Below are 16,682 nucleotides of genomic sequence, written 5' to 3' on the forward strand. Positions count from 1 at the left end.
TCAGAAATCCAGTTTATATTTAGAGTTCCAAAATCAAATGCACAACTACATTAAAAGTATAAATTCTCTGGGCAAAAAGGAAATACGGAAAAATTTAAAAAGAGGTGAGTTGTTAGAAAAATAGATGTAGATTGAGAGGAGACCAATCAAATGTTATGCGCTGATTATTTTTCAAAATGCCTCATATCTGTTAAATTCTTACTATCAGTAGTTGCCCGCATATGTCAATTTTCAAAACCAATTTTGTTACCCACTTAACAGAACTCAACCAAGTTCAGCAAAAAGATCTATATCATAACCACATCTGAAGAGATTTTTTTCAATAAATTAGCATCACATGCTTCCATGAGAAACGATTCCAGATTCTTCAGAGTCGGACCGTACAGCTTCCCACAATGCCTTCCTGAAAAGGGAAACACCTTTACCTGGACATGTGGTGGGACGCAGTCCCCAGAGCTCTTCGTCCCAGAACACACAGTCCGTAACACAGAGTCACCAGGGAAGAATCTTTGTCCACATCCAGCGGCTTCAAAAAACAAACAACAACAAAAACAAAGAATAGGGTGAAGGAGGTCAAAAGGTACAAATTCCAGTTATAAAACAAGTCAGTCACGGATATTTAATGTAGTAACTATAGTTGGTAATATCGCATTGCACATTTGAAAGTTGTTGAGAGTAGATTTTAAAAGTTCTCATCATGCCCTGGCTGGTGTGGCTCAGTGGACTGAGTCCTGGCCTGCGACCTGAAAGGTCGCTCAATTCCCAGTCAGGGCAGGTGCCTGGGTTGCAGGCCAGGTCTCCAGTGGGGGTACGTGAGAGGCAACCACACACTGCTGTTTCTCTCCCTCTCTTTCTCCCTCCCTTTCCCCCCTCTAAAAATAAATAAACAAAATCTTTTTAAAAACAGTGCTCATCACAAGGAAAAAAACTTTGTAACTATGTATGATGATGGAAGTTAAAACTAGATTTATTGTGGTGACCATTTTTCAATATATACAAATATCAATCATTATGATGTACACCTGAAAATAATGTTGAATATCAATTACACCTAAAAAAAAGAAAAACAAAGAACATTAATTATGAGAAAGCCATATAAGTACTTATCAAATCAGAGTGTATCTATTTAACATATCAGAGAGGTTAAGGAACTCAACTAGCTTCTACCTCCTCAAATAAAAGTTTCAATGAAAAGAAACCACAGAACATTGAATGACACATCGATGTTTATGAGGAGGGTCTTTGGAATCTTTAGATAAAATCTAACACTTCATAATACTTGGATATACTAAAATAAAACCCTAGGTGTAAGTACTTTGAGATGTTTCGCTGAGATCCCAATACTCTATAGAAGAAATTCCACTGCCATACGTAGTTACACAGCTTTTCTTCCTGGTGATGAGAACTTGAAAGATCTACCCTCCCAACGACTCAGAACAGTACTGTCCCAGTAATGGGGAAGAAGCAGCTCCAAACTAAAGACTGGTCCCTCCTAAGAAGGCTTAAAAGCAGCTCTGAAAGGATCAAACTGTCCCCAAGGAACTCAGCTGTGTCACAGAGCAAAAGTCAGGGATATTTACAGGCATGCAAAACCATCCAGCACCTCTCAAAGCAAAATTCATAAAGTCTAGCACTCAATCAAAAATTGCCAGGCATGTAAAGTAGCAGGAAAAAAGAACCCATAAAAGAATAATCAATTAATTGATCACTTAATCAAAACTGACCCAGAATTGACACAAATGTCAGAATTAGTCAAAAAGAACACTAAAAACGTTATCTGTTCAAAAGACAGAGAAATGACATCATGCTAAGTAGAGACATAAAAGATTTATGAAAAAGACAAGTTAAACTTCAAGAGATACAAAAAATACAATGTCTGAGATTAAAAAAAATACACTGGATGAAATTAATCACATATTAAACAATGTAGAAGAAAAAAATAATGATCTAAAAATATAGCAACAGAGACTATGCACAATTAAACACAGAGACAGAAGAGACTGAAAAAAGCACTGGTGAGCTGTACAACATCAGGTAGCCTAATGGAAATGCAACTGTAGGGGAGAAGTCCACAAAAGAGGGAAGAAGACAGAAAAAAGCACCAGGAAAAGTGAATAGCTGAAAAATGTCCAAATCTGATGAAAACTGTATGCCTAAGACTACAGCAGGTGCTAGGTCTAAAGACGGCCAGTGCACACCCCCGACCAAGAGAATGGTGCTGGTTGTCACGGAGGCCCACGATGCTCTGTGACCCAGAGTCGTCCTGTACCTACAGTGCTGCTGGTTCAACCACACCAGACTTTTGCTCGGAAAGCAGCAGCGGTGGCAGGAATTAGCTTTGGGAACCACAGGCCTTGGTGTGGTGTGTTACACGGAGCCTAAGTAGGGGAGTAATAACATAGCCACGGGAGCACAAGACCTAGAAAGAAAGCAGTAGTTGATAAGGTCTATAACTTGCTTTAGTTACAGGATAAAATAAGTTATCCTGAAGTGTGGATGAGAAACCAGCTGAATTACAACCACCAAGGTGAAGAAGATTCTGGACCCCCAGCCCAGAATTAGAATCTCAGGTAAGGCCCAAAAATCTGCATTTGTACACATTCCTAGCTCATTTTACCCATGTTCACACCTGAAAGTCAGGAGTCTAGACGAACTCTGTCCAGTATGGTAGCCACTAGCCCACTAGTCCTAAAGATAAGCCAATTAAAATTAAATAAAATTTAAAACTGAGTTCCTTAGTCATACCGGCCACATTTCAGGCGTTTGATAATAGCCACATGTGGTGGGTTAGTAACTACCACATTGGATCAGCAGAGACCCCTTCCATCACTGCAGAAAATTCTATCGGACTGTGCTGGTTTAGACTTTGAATTTGAAATGAAAATATGAAACTGTCCTTAAATGTGGCTTGTGGCAGAATGGGTATGGGGGTAACGGCCATTTGTGTGCGTGCACAGAGGGACGGCAGGCTGATCAAAGGGAGAGGGTGAACTGCAGGTGAAAACACAAGGCGGGCCACTGCCTGTAACTTGACCCGGACTGAGGTGGCTGGTCTGGCCCAGCCATCAGGAACCAGGAAGGTCAGAAACAGAAAGGCTGGGAAAAAGTGACCTCACAGTAACAAACAGAGATACCCTTTCCATCTTCAGAAAAACAGATTCAAAGAGTTATAAGTGAAATAAACTCTACCTTCGCTCTTCGGGAAGAGCAGTACTCTATCCAGTTGAGATAAATCACACAGAAGCTCTCTCTGGATATGCCTGCTAGTCGGTGGTCATAGTCTTCGTCGATGTTCGGGTTAAATGTTGGGTCCACATCCACATAATTGCGGTCAGCACACAAGCGCAGTCCCTCCTGCATCGTCTCATTAGCCAGCCACTCCTCCAGCTTCGAAGAGGTCGTGACATAGTAGATGATGCCCTGACAAGAAAAAGAGTTGTGAAAAAATCCAAGCTAAATCACAGTTTGAATTAACGTCAATCCTCAGTAAGTACATTCCAAGTATTTATTATGACAGTACAACTCAAAAATATGTTATTCTGGCTCAATATTATAAATACACAGCATTTTTAGGACTGTAAGATGCACCCCCCCCAATTTGGGAGGAATAATGGTTGTTAATGCTGCTGTTGAGTTCTGTTTACAGTTACGTTGGTGAAATAGTTATTTATGTTATTAAATATTTCACCACATTTTTTGCTTCAAAAATTTTTTTCCTATTTTTCTCCTCTAAAACCTAGGTGTGTCTTATGGTTCAAAAAATAGGGTACATTTTAAGAATGCTATAATAATATACTTCAGGACTTCCTGGATGGAAAAACATTTAGTATTTTTAAAATCACAACCATAAATTCAGCAAAGCAACTTCAAAAATAATTCTAGTCTAAAAAATAATAACTCTAGTCTATTGGTTTTAGATCTTCTGAATTTAGGATCTTTTAAGAGAGGTGGAAAGCATTTATTGTGGTACATTCATTTTGAGAAATTTCTCAGAAAGCTACTATATCATACTGTGGCCATAGCTCAAGTTATAGAAATATATCTCACATATTTCTATAAAGCAACACAAATATACATATTCAGCCCTGGCTAGTGTAGCTCAGTGTACTGAACACAGGCCTGTGAAGCAAAGGGTCGCCGGTTTGATTCCCAGTCAGGGCACATGCCTGGGTTGCAGGTCAGATCACCAGTGGGGGACACATGAGAGGCAAGCACACATTGATGTTTCTCTCCCATTCTTTCTCCTTCCCTTCCCCTCTCTAAAAATACATAAATAAAATATTTTAAAAAGAAATATACATATTCAGAAACAAAAAAAATGCCATGCGCACAAACACACATATGAAATATGTTGTAAAATCAATCTCTTTATCTTCCTGAGGTTGTGTTTAATCAAACATTAAATAGAAGATTCAAGGTTCACCCAGTCAGTACAATAAGGCGGTATATGTAGATAACAACATAAGATATAGAAATTTCACATATGGGCTATTAAAATTTAGCACACATTTTCATCTTGAAACATATCAGCTTTGCCTGGAAGGCCCTAAATCATAGCCATGCTGTATTTTTATAAAATCTTTAGCAAAAGTAAAATACCAGTGCGGTAAAGACCTAACTTTGCCCAGAGGTTTGGGCTTTGCTCCGGGTTCCGGGCAGGTAGCCTCCAATAGGGTTTCTGTTCACCTGGAGGCTTGGAGCTGTGACCTCTAGAGGAGCCGGAGACTCGGGCTGGCCAAGCGGGTGGTCGACCAAGCCTAAGTGACTCTGCTCCAACACAAACCCTCCACCCTGGGGCTCAGGTGAGGGTCCCTGACTGACGATGCTCGGTGAGTACTGCCACACTTACTGCTGGGAGAAACAGGCGTCATCCGCACAACTCCACTGGGTCTGAGCACCTGGGAAGCTCGCCCCTTGGCATCTCGGGACCCTGCCCTGTGTGCCCTTCCCTTGGCTGATTTTAATCTGCTTCCCTCTGCTTCAGTAAATCCTAACTTTGAGTATAAAGGCTTTGCTGAGTTCTGTGAGTCCTTGTGTAGCAAACTGTCAAACCTGACGGTGGTCTTGGTGACCTCCCCAGTCTTGTAATGCTTTTATTCAGCTTGTTGAAACAGTGCAAAGTGGTGGTTAACAGCTAGGGCTCAGGAGTCAGACAAGCTTGGGTTTTAAATCCCTAACTTTACCGGTTAGTTGGAGGACTTTGGCAAACAAACTTCTAATTTTTGTTTATTTGTAAAACTGGGACATCGCTTTAGAGAATGAGGTAAGACACATGTATGTATATATATGTGTGTGTGTCTATTCCTCAGCACAGTACCTAGAACATCTGAGCTACAAGTTGTAGCTATTAATATTATTCACTAAAGAAAAAAAACCAGCAAGACCATCATAGGTATAAATTACTGGCTATACTGGATACTAGAGAATTTAAATCACTGCACAGAGGCAAAGCACAAGTGAAAAAATACACACACATATAAATAAGTATCTATATTAAAGTTATCTATCTATCTACATGCACATATCTTACCCACGAAGAGCCTTCAATTGCCAGAAGACTGAAGCAGGCACACACGCACCCTCACCTTGACATAGTAAGTGGTGAGTACTTTCCGCAGGTCAAAGACTTGAAGCATAGAAGCAGCACTGTTGTCAGTGATGCTGTAACCCTCCAGAATGTACTTGGTGACTATGACTTCCCAAGCCAGCCAGCGCTGGCTAAACGCAGCGTTCAAGGAAAGCCCGTGAGGAATGTGGCCAGGCTCACAACAGCAGAACCCTTCATCTTCTTCAACACCTTCGGTTATCGCCTCCACTTCCCTCTGCTGGCAGTAAGTACCTTAAAAACGGGGACAAAGTCATAAACTGGGAAAACAAATGCTTTAAAGATCAAGATACTTGGAGAAGAGACATTTTGTAACAAGTGGAAGTATGTGACTGACTGGAATGTCCATTAACAAACCACAGCTCCTGAGAGCAGGGATGCTATCTCCTGCAGAACGACAATGCGCATCAGCACATTCGAGGTCCTGGAATTTGTAGGGTAACCTCCTTAATTTTTATCCACAGACTCCCAAACCTTTCAAATTTGCATTTGCATTCCTACTGGATGAAGACCAACTAAGTAACGGTACCACTCAGGAGGGTTTGAGTGAATTCTGAGGAGGAGGAGCAGAACGAGAACTGAACCATCCTGGGGCACTGACACGCAGACGCGCAGGACTCGGAAGAAGCTGAGCTCTCTCAGCACCACGTCTGTGCCACAAGCCAACATACCGTACACATCCTGCTTGTTCGGCTGTCTAAATTGTCACAGTCTATTGTAATTTAATATTAAGTACATAATTGAAACTGTTTTTGTTGTCGATTCCAACAATAACTGGCCTTTGAAGTTTGCTGATAGTTTTCATTATGTATGTATGAAGTCTGATTACTCTGCACGATTCTTTGAAGTTACATTCTTTTATATGATATCAGATTGTGCATGTACTAAATGCCCCTGATTTGTCTGTTTTAAAATTGATAATTTCATGTAATGTGAATTTCACTCCAATTTTTAAAAAAGGCTGTTGAGGACAAAGGCTTGGTGTCCATATGAAAGTAAATCAATTAGCTACTCTCTGCCTCACACGAAAACACACCGCACTCTGCCAGCCATCTGACAGACACACGCACTGGTCACAGACAGAGACTGGCAAGAGAGCAAGCGCGGAACAACAGAAACCCAACACCACCAGGAAAACAAGTCGGTTACACACTCACATTACTACCTTTACATACACAGCACACCGTGAAAACGGTTCCTCTCCGAGTGTGTAGTATTGAGGAAAAATCAGGTAATTACTCTCTAGTAACTTTTCTTATTCTACAATTCCAAAGATTAAGGATCAAATTTTATGACAGCTTTTGACTTGTGATGTAAACACACAAAACTTAGATATCACAGGAGTACATTATGGAAATAGAAGGCGAACATCTTACCTCTGAATTCGAGTCCCCGCAGTTGGAAGGTGACCAGCCCATTGCCGATCTCTATAAGGTGCACTAACGCATTGAGGTAGTCAGAGGCAAGAATGAAACAGTCCCCTGTACTGTAGTTCCCCCACCGTCCTAGGAGCAAATCACCACAGAGACTGTGTTGTAGGGATCTGGTTAAATGTTCGTAGAAGATGGAATTCAGATTGTTGTCATCTGATCCTACAAGAAGGGATTAAAATAATGTTAAATTTTACCCTAAGTCCCCTTTATATCAACATACAGGATTGTTAAAAATATTAAAACTAGCCCTAGCTGGTGTAGCTCAGTGGATAGAGCGCAGGCCTGCGAACCAAAGGATCACGGTTGGATTCCCAGTCAGGGCACATGCCTGGGTTGCAGGCTAGTTCCTGGCAGGGGACACACAAGAGGCAACCATACATTGACATTTCTCTCCTTCTTTCCTTCCCTTCACCTCTAAAGATAAATAAATAAAATCTTAAAAGAAATTTAAAAATATTAAAACTAATTTCTAGTTAGGGTTGTATCTATTTTTGTCAAGGAAAATAATTGTCATACTCTTAACAAATTCTATATAAAAATGACATATAGAGTAATAGGTAAAGTTTCAGAATTCAGAGTTAGAAGTCACATAACCTCTCAATGGTTCCCATCCATAAAACAAGGCAGGTGGAATAGATAAAATCTAAGGTCTTTCCCACCTTTTTAAGAGTCCACGATTGTTTCTACCATTGTTGAATGAACTATGCCTTATTAAAGCCATTCAAGAGAAATGAAATAGATGAAAAAAATCAGAACTAGAACAAAAAGAATACCAATAAAGAAAGTGAGTAAGGTAATACAAGATTTTAACAAATAAGATAGTTCAAAACAAAAAGAAATTGTCTGTCAAAATAACTTGTATACTGAGATAGTTAAAACTAATAAACTGTACACACAGAAACAGTGGCAAAGAACCTACAAAATGTATTAGAGTCATCCTTTTAAAAAATAGGATAAAACATCACTCAATAAAAAAATGACCATCTTTAGCCCTGCTGTGGCTCAGTGGGTTGAGCTCTGGCCTGCAAACTGAACAGGTCACAGGTTCAATTCTCAGTCAGGACACATGCCTGGGTTGTGGGCCAGGTCTCCCATTGGGGGCGTGCAAGACGCAACCTATTGCTGTATGTCTCATACATCAGTGTTTCTCTCCCTCTCTTCTTCCCTCCTTCCCCTCTCTCTAAAAATACACAAATACAATCTTGCGGGGGGGAGGAAGTGGCATCTTCAGAAGTAACCCATGCAAAGCGATAACCTGCAAACGAGTGCCTAAAGTATCATACTGGGAAATGGCAAAATATGTAAAGCTTAATAATTACTTTAAACTCAGCCTAACTAAATAATGACATATGAAAGGGCACTCCAACTCTCACTTCAGTAAGATGGTCCTGTACAAGGCACTGTGTGCCCACCACAAACGTGGTACTCAGGACGTGGTCCTTGACGTGCAGGTGGCGTCCTCAGCATTGTGAGGCCGACGAGCCTTTTACTGGGACATACTAGAGCTGAGGTGGGTTCATCTACCAGAATGTGATAATGACAGTCATTAATATTGATTAATTAGTTCTCCTTAATTCAATTTTGTAATTATGATTTAATCTGATCGCTATAATTTAGTTTCTTAAGTAGATGGCATTTGAAGGAATCTGAGTCAGATGAATACCAATATTCCTGCCTATTTGGAGAGTAATAGTTCTTTTAGTAAATTAATACCTTGGATTTCTGGTTGATATGTTCATCTCTATGGTTGAAGAAATGAGATTCGCACTCTCTGTATCAAATTACTAATGGCTGGGCCAACAAAAGGATGCTTCCCAAATGACCAAACTGTGAATCAGCTGTAAGATCATGGTAACACCACTGAAGTGCCGCCCACTGAAGCCCTATGTTGAGTGGCTATTTGGCCCCCCTATGTGACATTTCTGTATACAATAAACTAAATTAATATTTATCTAAACATTCAGGGGAGGGAAAAACAAACATATTAATAAAACACGTATTCATCAGATTGCACAGTATTCAAGACCCCTAAGCAATTTTCCTTTTCACTGTGTTCTACTTTTTAACCTATGTAATAATAATCTTTGAATGACATTTTTTATCCTTATCGGTGTTCTTTAAATGCACTTTATAAGAAAAGGGTATATAAATTGTAGATAATCTAACTCACGTATATTTTGCTAAAGTAAAACAAAATAAAACAAAGGATATTTGGTTTCTAAAACATGACCATTTGGAACTAATACAAGATCACCAACACAAGAGTGAAATACATATATACGTAACTAATTCATTAGACATGGCTCTTAATTCACAAATAAAACTATTACCTGGATTTCTATCAAGCTGGGAAGCCAATCTGGTATTTGAATGATCCACACGTTTTGTGCTGAAGATGGCAAAATAAACATTTTTAGTAAACTTTTTATATTTAAAAACGCCCACTATTTGACAAGTGAAACAAGCCTTGTCGCCTCACAACTACCTCCGAGAGACCTGCGCTCGGCACGCTGACAAAGCCCGCAGCAGCACAGCACCGGGGCAAGGCTCCTTGTCCTCACTCTCCCACACCCACCGTGCACGGGCACAGCAGTTATTTCTCAACTCGTGTGACACTGAACAGTGTGCAGAGAGACACTAATGAGTTTCATGCAAAAAAACTGAGGATGAAAAAATCCATTCCATATAAAGATCTTAAAAATACACAGTGCATGAAACACTCTCTGCAAGGGGAAGGTACAGCTACTAACGTCCAGTGGCACGGTGGTTCCCAGAATCTCATGAGTCCCACAGAGGGGGGGACTCAATGAGACCCTTCCAGGGGGTTTCCCACATCAACACTACCTTCACAGCAGCACTGGGCTGCTGCCTGCTTTCTTTCACTGTGCAGACAATGGCCCTGACGGTGCAACGGCAATGTGGGACGCCGCTGCTCTTTAACACGAATCAAGGCAGGGTGCCCACCGGTACTGGTTGTCACTGCCACTCAGACACAGGCAAAACAATGTATAAAAAGTCAAGTCTCACTTTAAAATGTTCTTAATGAAGCAACGAAAAATACTAACTTTATTAAATTACCAGCCCTCAGGACAGGTGTGTTTCACACTGAGGGTGGCTAAACACTCATAGAGCACGTCCGCTGCATCCTAAAGGCGGACAGTGTCTCGGGAAAGCACGGGTGCAACGGCTTCACGTACAAGCCGCACAGGCCGCTTTTCTTCATGGGAGACCGTTTTCACTCGAATGACTGAGGGGTGATTGCATAGACAAGTATTTGACAAAGATTTCTAAAAAATGAAAGTGAGTCTGCCATTTCAAGGAAAAGAAGTGATAATGGTATCTTCTGCCAATAATAAAAAATTACAATTTTCAAGCAAAAATTCAAATTTTGGAAAACTTATTTATATCTACCACTGTGAGCTTGATAGCTTCCCAACACTCATACAGTTTTCTTCTGGGACTGGTGGTGATACAAATGAACATATTTTAAAAATATTATTGATTGGAATGTGTCAAAATTTGGAAGGTCTACATTACTCAGAGAACCAATATTTTCTATACGATCAATAAATGATGTTATATGCTTACACATGGGTAAAAAAGATCCATCCGAAGTCTAAGACACATCAGTAGATTCCAATGTAACACAGTTCCAGAAATTTATGGAAATGGTTTTAGACATTGTAACTAATCTTTAGGAAACAAACCATTTGTTCACTTCTAGTAAATGATCAAAGAATATCCACAATTGTCAAAAAAAAGCTGTTAAAAAGCTACTTAAATAACTATGTCTGTGAGCCCAGATTTCTTTCACATCCTTCAACTAAAACAACACATTCAACAACAGACTGAATACAGAAGCAGGTATGAGAATTCGGCTCTCTTTTATTAAGCCAGACAGAAAAGCGATTTATAGAGCAATGACATTTCTTACTAATTTTTTTGGTGGGATGGTAAATATAGTTCTGTGTATTTAAAAAATGTTATTTTTGTTTACATGTAATGGGTTTATTGTTGCCATTCTGAAATTAATAAACACTTAAAGTTTTAAAGTTTTCTAATATGGTTAACACTGACAGATGAAACCTATACCAACAAAAACTCTTTGGAGACTTCCAATAACTTTTAAGAATCTAAGAAGGTTCTGAGACCAAACAGGTTAAGAGGTACTGCCACAGATGTGATTTTGGACTACATTTAAGTTGGCCCAGAAGAACAGAAAATAAATAACATTAAAATCCAACAAAAGGGAAAAACACCACGTGTGGTTTTTGATAAGAGACCAGGGCAAAATTTCAAATCCACAAGCTAGTTCATTGTTTAAGAGGTGAGAATACTATTTTCTATTGTATTTCATATTATACAGTATTTCATATTATGTATGTGTCAATATGTGAAAGTGTAGGCAAGTGCAGACATGGAGCTGGCCAGAATTATAAATTAGTACAAGCCTATTCTGAATCAAGGTTAATGCATATTAAAAGCCTTTTAAAATGTTTAAGCCCCACAACTCAGTAAGTTTCCTTTTAGATATTCTCTCTTAAATTAAATAAAGACATTTTGAGCCCTGGCTGGTGTGGCTCAGTGGATTGAGTGTTGGCCTGTAATCCACAGGGTTGCCGGTTCGATTCCCAGTCAGGGCACATGCCTGGGTTGTAGGCCAGGTTCCCCCCAGTAGGGGACGCTTGAGAGGCAGCCACACGTGGATGTTTCTCTCCCTTTCTCCCTCCCTTCCCCTCTGTCTAAAAATAAAATCTTTAAAAAGAATAATTTAAATAAAGACATTTGGAGAGATTACATACAAGGACAATTATTAGGCATCAGATTAAACAGCCTGAAGAAACAAGCCTAAATGGGTACAACTTCATGTACAAAATGGTCCCTGAAAACTTTCTTCATGCCCTGGCTGGTGTGGCTCAGTGGACTGCATGCCGGCCTGCAAACCAAAGTGGTGCGGACTGGACGCCCAGTCAGGGCACACCGCCCAGGTTCCAGGCCAGGTCCCCAGTAAAGGGTATGTGAGAGGGAACCACACACTGAAGTTTCTCTCCCTCTCTTCTTCATTCCCTTCTCCTCTCTCTAAAAATGAGTAAATAAAATCTTTAATAAAAAACTTGTTCTATAAAAACATTTAGCTCTAGAAATAGCTATTTCTAAGAAAAATATGAGATAACTAATTACGACTATTATAATGATATAACACTGTATGGCATTAAATTTCAGAGTATTGTAAAAGTGGAACAATTCTAAGAAATAATATTTTAAAAAGACAGAAAAATGAGCATATTCAACCAGAACTATGTTCTAAAAGTCTCATAACTAGCCCTGACTGGTGTGGCTCAGCAGGTTCAGCATCGCCCAGCAAACCAGACTGAAAGGTCACCGGTTCAGTTCCATGTTGGTCAGGGCACGCACCTGGGTTGTGTTCCAGGTCCCCGGTTGGGGGCCTGTGAGAGGCAGCCAATCAATTTTACAATACCTTACAATTTTATAATATTTCTCATAACTACAAAAAAGGCAGAGAGATCAAGAGTAATCATTCTCCAGCTCTTCTAATTTTATATAGTTTTGAAACTTTACAAGAATTTATAAAATTTTAGCAAAATATTTTTAATACAAAAAATTAACAACCCTCAATCACTGATATTAATGCTGTTGATAGTTTTTCCTAATAAAAAAATAAAGTTGGCTTTCGCGTGTTTTATTTTACTCACTTGTAGTCTCTCTCCCAGAACTTCACAGGTCGGACATACGACGTGATGAATATTGCACTGCCCAGGAAGGGGTTCAGTGGGGCCGAAAAGAAGGCGGACACAGCGGCCTGAACGAACAACATGGCCGAATCTACGGGAAAACTGGTTAAGGACCTTAACGTCCATGTGAACACACACAAACACAACACACACACAAACACATCTCACAAACAAGTTGTAATGACAGCAATTAGAATAATAACATTCATGAGAGGACAGGAAAGACTGCCCTTAAACGGTGCCACTGACCCGTATCAGGGAACAGTAGGAAAACACAGCTAGAAAGCACAGCTTGGCATGGTGCTCTGAAGGGAGCTAAATAAATATTTGCTAACATGTATTTGATAAAAGCCCATATATCACTTTTGGGTAGAGAGGCTTAGATTTCATTTTCCGGAAGATAAAACTAAACTTTACTTGTATTTGAAAAATACTTTTAAGAAACGATGACAACAGAAGATTTTGGACATAAAGTTCAATTACAATCATATTCATTAAAAATGTTCCTTCATTTAAAAATATTTCTATACATTTTGCATTTATTAAAAATTCCTGATATACTGGGGATGATCTGAGAGTAAGTCTAATCACTGGGGTGCACACCTGAAACTATTATAATATTGTATGTCAACTGTAATTGAAAAATAAAAAATGATTTATAAAAAAGGAAAATTCCTGGACTTTAATACTCATATATATAAACATAAAATTTAAATCAGCATTATTTAATTATAAAACCTTAATACTTTTCTCATGTTCAGATGATCTGCGGGCCACAGATGTTATTACAACTTGAACAATAAAAATGAGTATAAGTATGAACTAAAGTATTGTGAATTTTTGATAAGTTATTACACAGTAACCTATATTCTATGCCTGTGAAAGGTTACGCGTACAAACCAAGGTTCTCATCAAGGATATGACTGTCCTTTCTCATAAACTTTTATCAGAAGGATACGGGGCACTGCAAAGGGCTGAGCAAACGCGTGGAAGGCAGAGCCCCAGGTGATCTGCCACGGGGCAATGTACGTGTACACAAACTGCAACTTATAAAGGAGTTCCCAAAGCTGCGGGAGGAAAACGAACACAATCAGTACAGAACTTATCGGACATTTGAAAAGAAAATGAAACAGCTCTACCCTGTTTTCCCTACCTAATAGGGAAACAATTTTGACATTATTTGATATTCGTATAAGAGGAAAAGATACATCAACTGCCAAACCACCGTGTATTTTTAAGTAAAAACAGCCAACTGACTCATGCTTCGTGTTTCATCTGTTTAAAGAATGTGACGCCCTCTACTGGCTCTAGCTTATGCCCTCCTGTTTCTGCAACAAGCAAAACAAAGGTAAATGTCTGCAAAGCTTAAGTAATACATATATATTTCGATTCTAAGACACTTCCCTCCAATTTCAGTGCTCTGGAAACTGAGTACATTTTAAAAACAATGTCAAAAGAGTTTGAAAGCAGCCAGGCAGGGGATAAAGTTGTCACCTAGTTGTCACTGCCTGTTTGCCTAAGAATTTAGTAGTGTATGCTGGACATCTGTATATGACCTCAATTGTCATTGTCAATGGAAACACAATACACTTCTCAATCCTATTTAAATTAGGATCTGTTTTGTTGTTGAACATGTCTTTAGCACTGAAACAAAATTAGTAAAAATGCCTAAGAGTGCCTCTGCATGCCCTGTAGTGCAAGGCCCAATTCTCCTACAAGGTCACAGCATCGTAAAAGCCAGAGGTTCTCATTTAGTCCCAAGATTCATGCACCAAACACCTCATACTTAAATCAGTTAGCTAATTTACAATGAACCTCTCTAACTTCCAATTAAAAAAGAACCATTAACTTCAACCAGTTAGAAAATGCAGATGAACCTCTGTATTCTTTGTCATGACCCAAATTACGCTGGCAACCCTTGGTACTAATGTGATCAGGATGACAGGAAGTAAAAGTGGGACGCATGTTATCAAGACTCTATTATAACTCCTTAAAAGCAGTGGTCCAGAAAACTTGCCAGATTCTGAATGTAAAATGTACTCAAATTTTGAGTGTAATATTAAAGAAAAAATAATATACAATAACATGGGTAAGTAGTTAGTGGGTAAAAATATTTTTGTATATATTCAGAGTAATTCTTCTTGAAAAGTTATTAAATCAGTAGTGCAGCTTACAATGGTATCTTACAAAATCTATTTCAAGAGATCCCTTCACTATTACTTACTTATCACTTATTAAGTTCTATCAAGTAACTGTATAAACCACAAAGTCCTACAGGGCAGAGCTTTCTCTGATTTGTTCAATGATGTAGCCCAAGCATCTAGGACAGTCGGGAACATGATACGCTCTCAAAACCAATTCCCTTAACAAATGAAAGCATTAAGGAAATCCAAACTAATACAAAATAAGTGTAGTGACTCCATTTCAAGGACTGTTTAGTGTATAACTTACTGCAACTTTATCTTTTTTTCCCCAACCAGTATAATAAGATGCAACACATTTCCGATCTAAGTATTTAAATTTGTGAGACACCACACACTTCTTTACACAAACAAGTCTCTGATTAACTCTGGCTTCCTCCTCTGGTTAACCATGCTCACCAGAAGAGGAAATAAATGATAAAAATGCATACAAATTAGTATTAAATATAATATTGCAAATTTTGAAGTTATTTATCATAATATTTAGCATAATATTTTGAAATTGATCATCACCAACACCTTGTTCAGACGAATGATTTTCAGTTTGTACTGTTCCCATCCGGTCGGACCTCTATCACATCTAAATTACTGCCACAGTCTGTTAAGCTGTTCTCCATACCTTTAGGTTCTCTCTTCCCCAATTCATCCCAAATGTGGGTGACCAGGCTAACTTTCCTAAAATTGGACTTTTCACTGTGTTTTGTTGCTCATATGCTTCAGCTCTGTTACCTATCAAATGGGATAATATATGTCAAAGTCCTTTGTATGTGGTCAGTGTTAACACGAAATCTAAGCCCCACTGAATTTACCAATAATCTGACTGCACAATCGACATCATTTAGAAAGGCAGTGTGGTTCAGCAAAAAGGTTTTTGAAACAGTAGGAAGCAGACCCAGATTTTAGCATCTAATTTATAAAAGGACTGAAAGCACCTCTCTTACGGGTGGACATCAAATTTTAGAAGCACTCTGTAAACTTCAGAGCATTCTGCAAATGTCCCCATCAAACTAATTTCTGGTCGTTCCCACATGGCCTCCTGCCCCAGGTTTCTACCATCTTTAATCAGCTGTCAGGTTATTTCTTCTGTCTATCCAGTCCACACAGCCCAGTCCAATTGTTACTCTTTGGATAATTCTGAAATTATCCAAAAACCACACCCCCTTTTGGAAGATCCTGCATATTTAAAAATATATACCTAGTGTTTCTCTAATGTTTCCACATAACTTAATCTCATCTTCCTAGCTATTGCAAGAACTATATGTTATGGATCATAGTTACTAGCACTACTTAGGGATTCTAACAGACTCCTAAATAACTGGATAAATGAAGAAAAGCAGTACTTAAAAGATAATGATGTGAATGGAATGCAAGGATAGCCCTTACTAGTGTATTACCTAGGGAGATGCTGTTTACAGAGAGGGCTACTCCTTTCAGTGATGAATTACCTTGTTGAAGAGTATGGACATGAAGAAGAGATCCAACAGCATGGTCTCTGAAAATGCTTCATAGTCAATTTTAAAGAAGAGCACAGTGAAGATGACTGTGACGTACTGATACGTGGGGCTGCTGAAAGAGGATCGCAGCAACTTCAGACCAGCAACGGTGATCATTAAAGCGCCTAATCTACGAAGAAAAGAAAGCACAACTCATCAACCAAAGACTGAAAACTTGAGAAAATCTACTACCCTCA

The 16,682-nt window shown here is 39.1% G+C and overlaps 1 protein-coding gene across 10 annotated transcripts in view; it reads right to left on the reverse strand.

Annotated features, from left to right (window-relative positions):
* The window catches only part of PCNX1 (pecanex 1), a 129,467-nt gene that overhangs the window by 12,567 nt on the left and 100,218 nt on the right, over window positions 1–16,682 (reverse strand). For all 10 annotated transcript variants that reach the window (XM_037031511.1, XM_037031512.1, XM_037031510.1 and 7 more), the window contains 8 exons: window positions 16,438–16,615; window positions 13,750–13,858; window positions 12,753–12,882; window positions 9,369–9,427; window positions 6,982–7,197; window positions 5,586–5,839; window positions 3,190–3,420; window positions 426–526 (listed from right to left, as the gene is read on the reverse strand). In XM_037031511.1, the coding sequence (XP_036887406.1) occupies window positions 426–526; window positions 3,190–3,420; window positions 5,586–5,839; window positions 6,982–7,197; window positions 9,369–9,427; window positions 12,753–12,882; window positions 13,750–13,858; window positions 16,438–16,615 (1,278 nt within the window). The remainder of the gene's footprint in view (window positions 1–425; window positions 527–3,189; window positions 3,421–5,585; window positions 5,840–6,981; window positions 7,198–9,368; window positions 9,428–12,752; window positions 12,883–13,749; window positions 13,859–16,437; window positions 16,616–16,682) is intronic.

Source organism: Sturnira hondurensis, unplaced genomic scaffold, assembly GCF_014824575.4.
Source record: "Sturnira hondurensis isolate 20B ecotype Veracruz unplaced genomic scaffold, ASM1482457v3 Scaffold0021143, whole genome shotgun sequence".
Lineage (NCBI taxonomy): Eukaryota > Metazoa > Chordata > Mammalia > Chiroptera > Phyllostomidae > Sturnira > Sturnira hondurensis.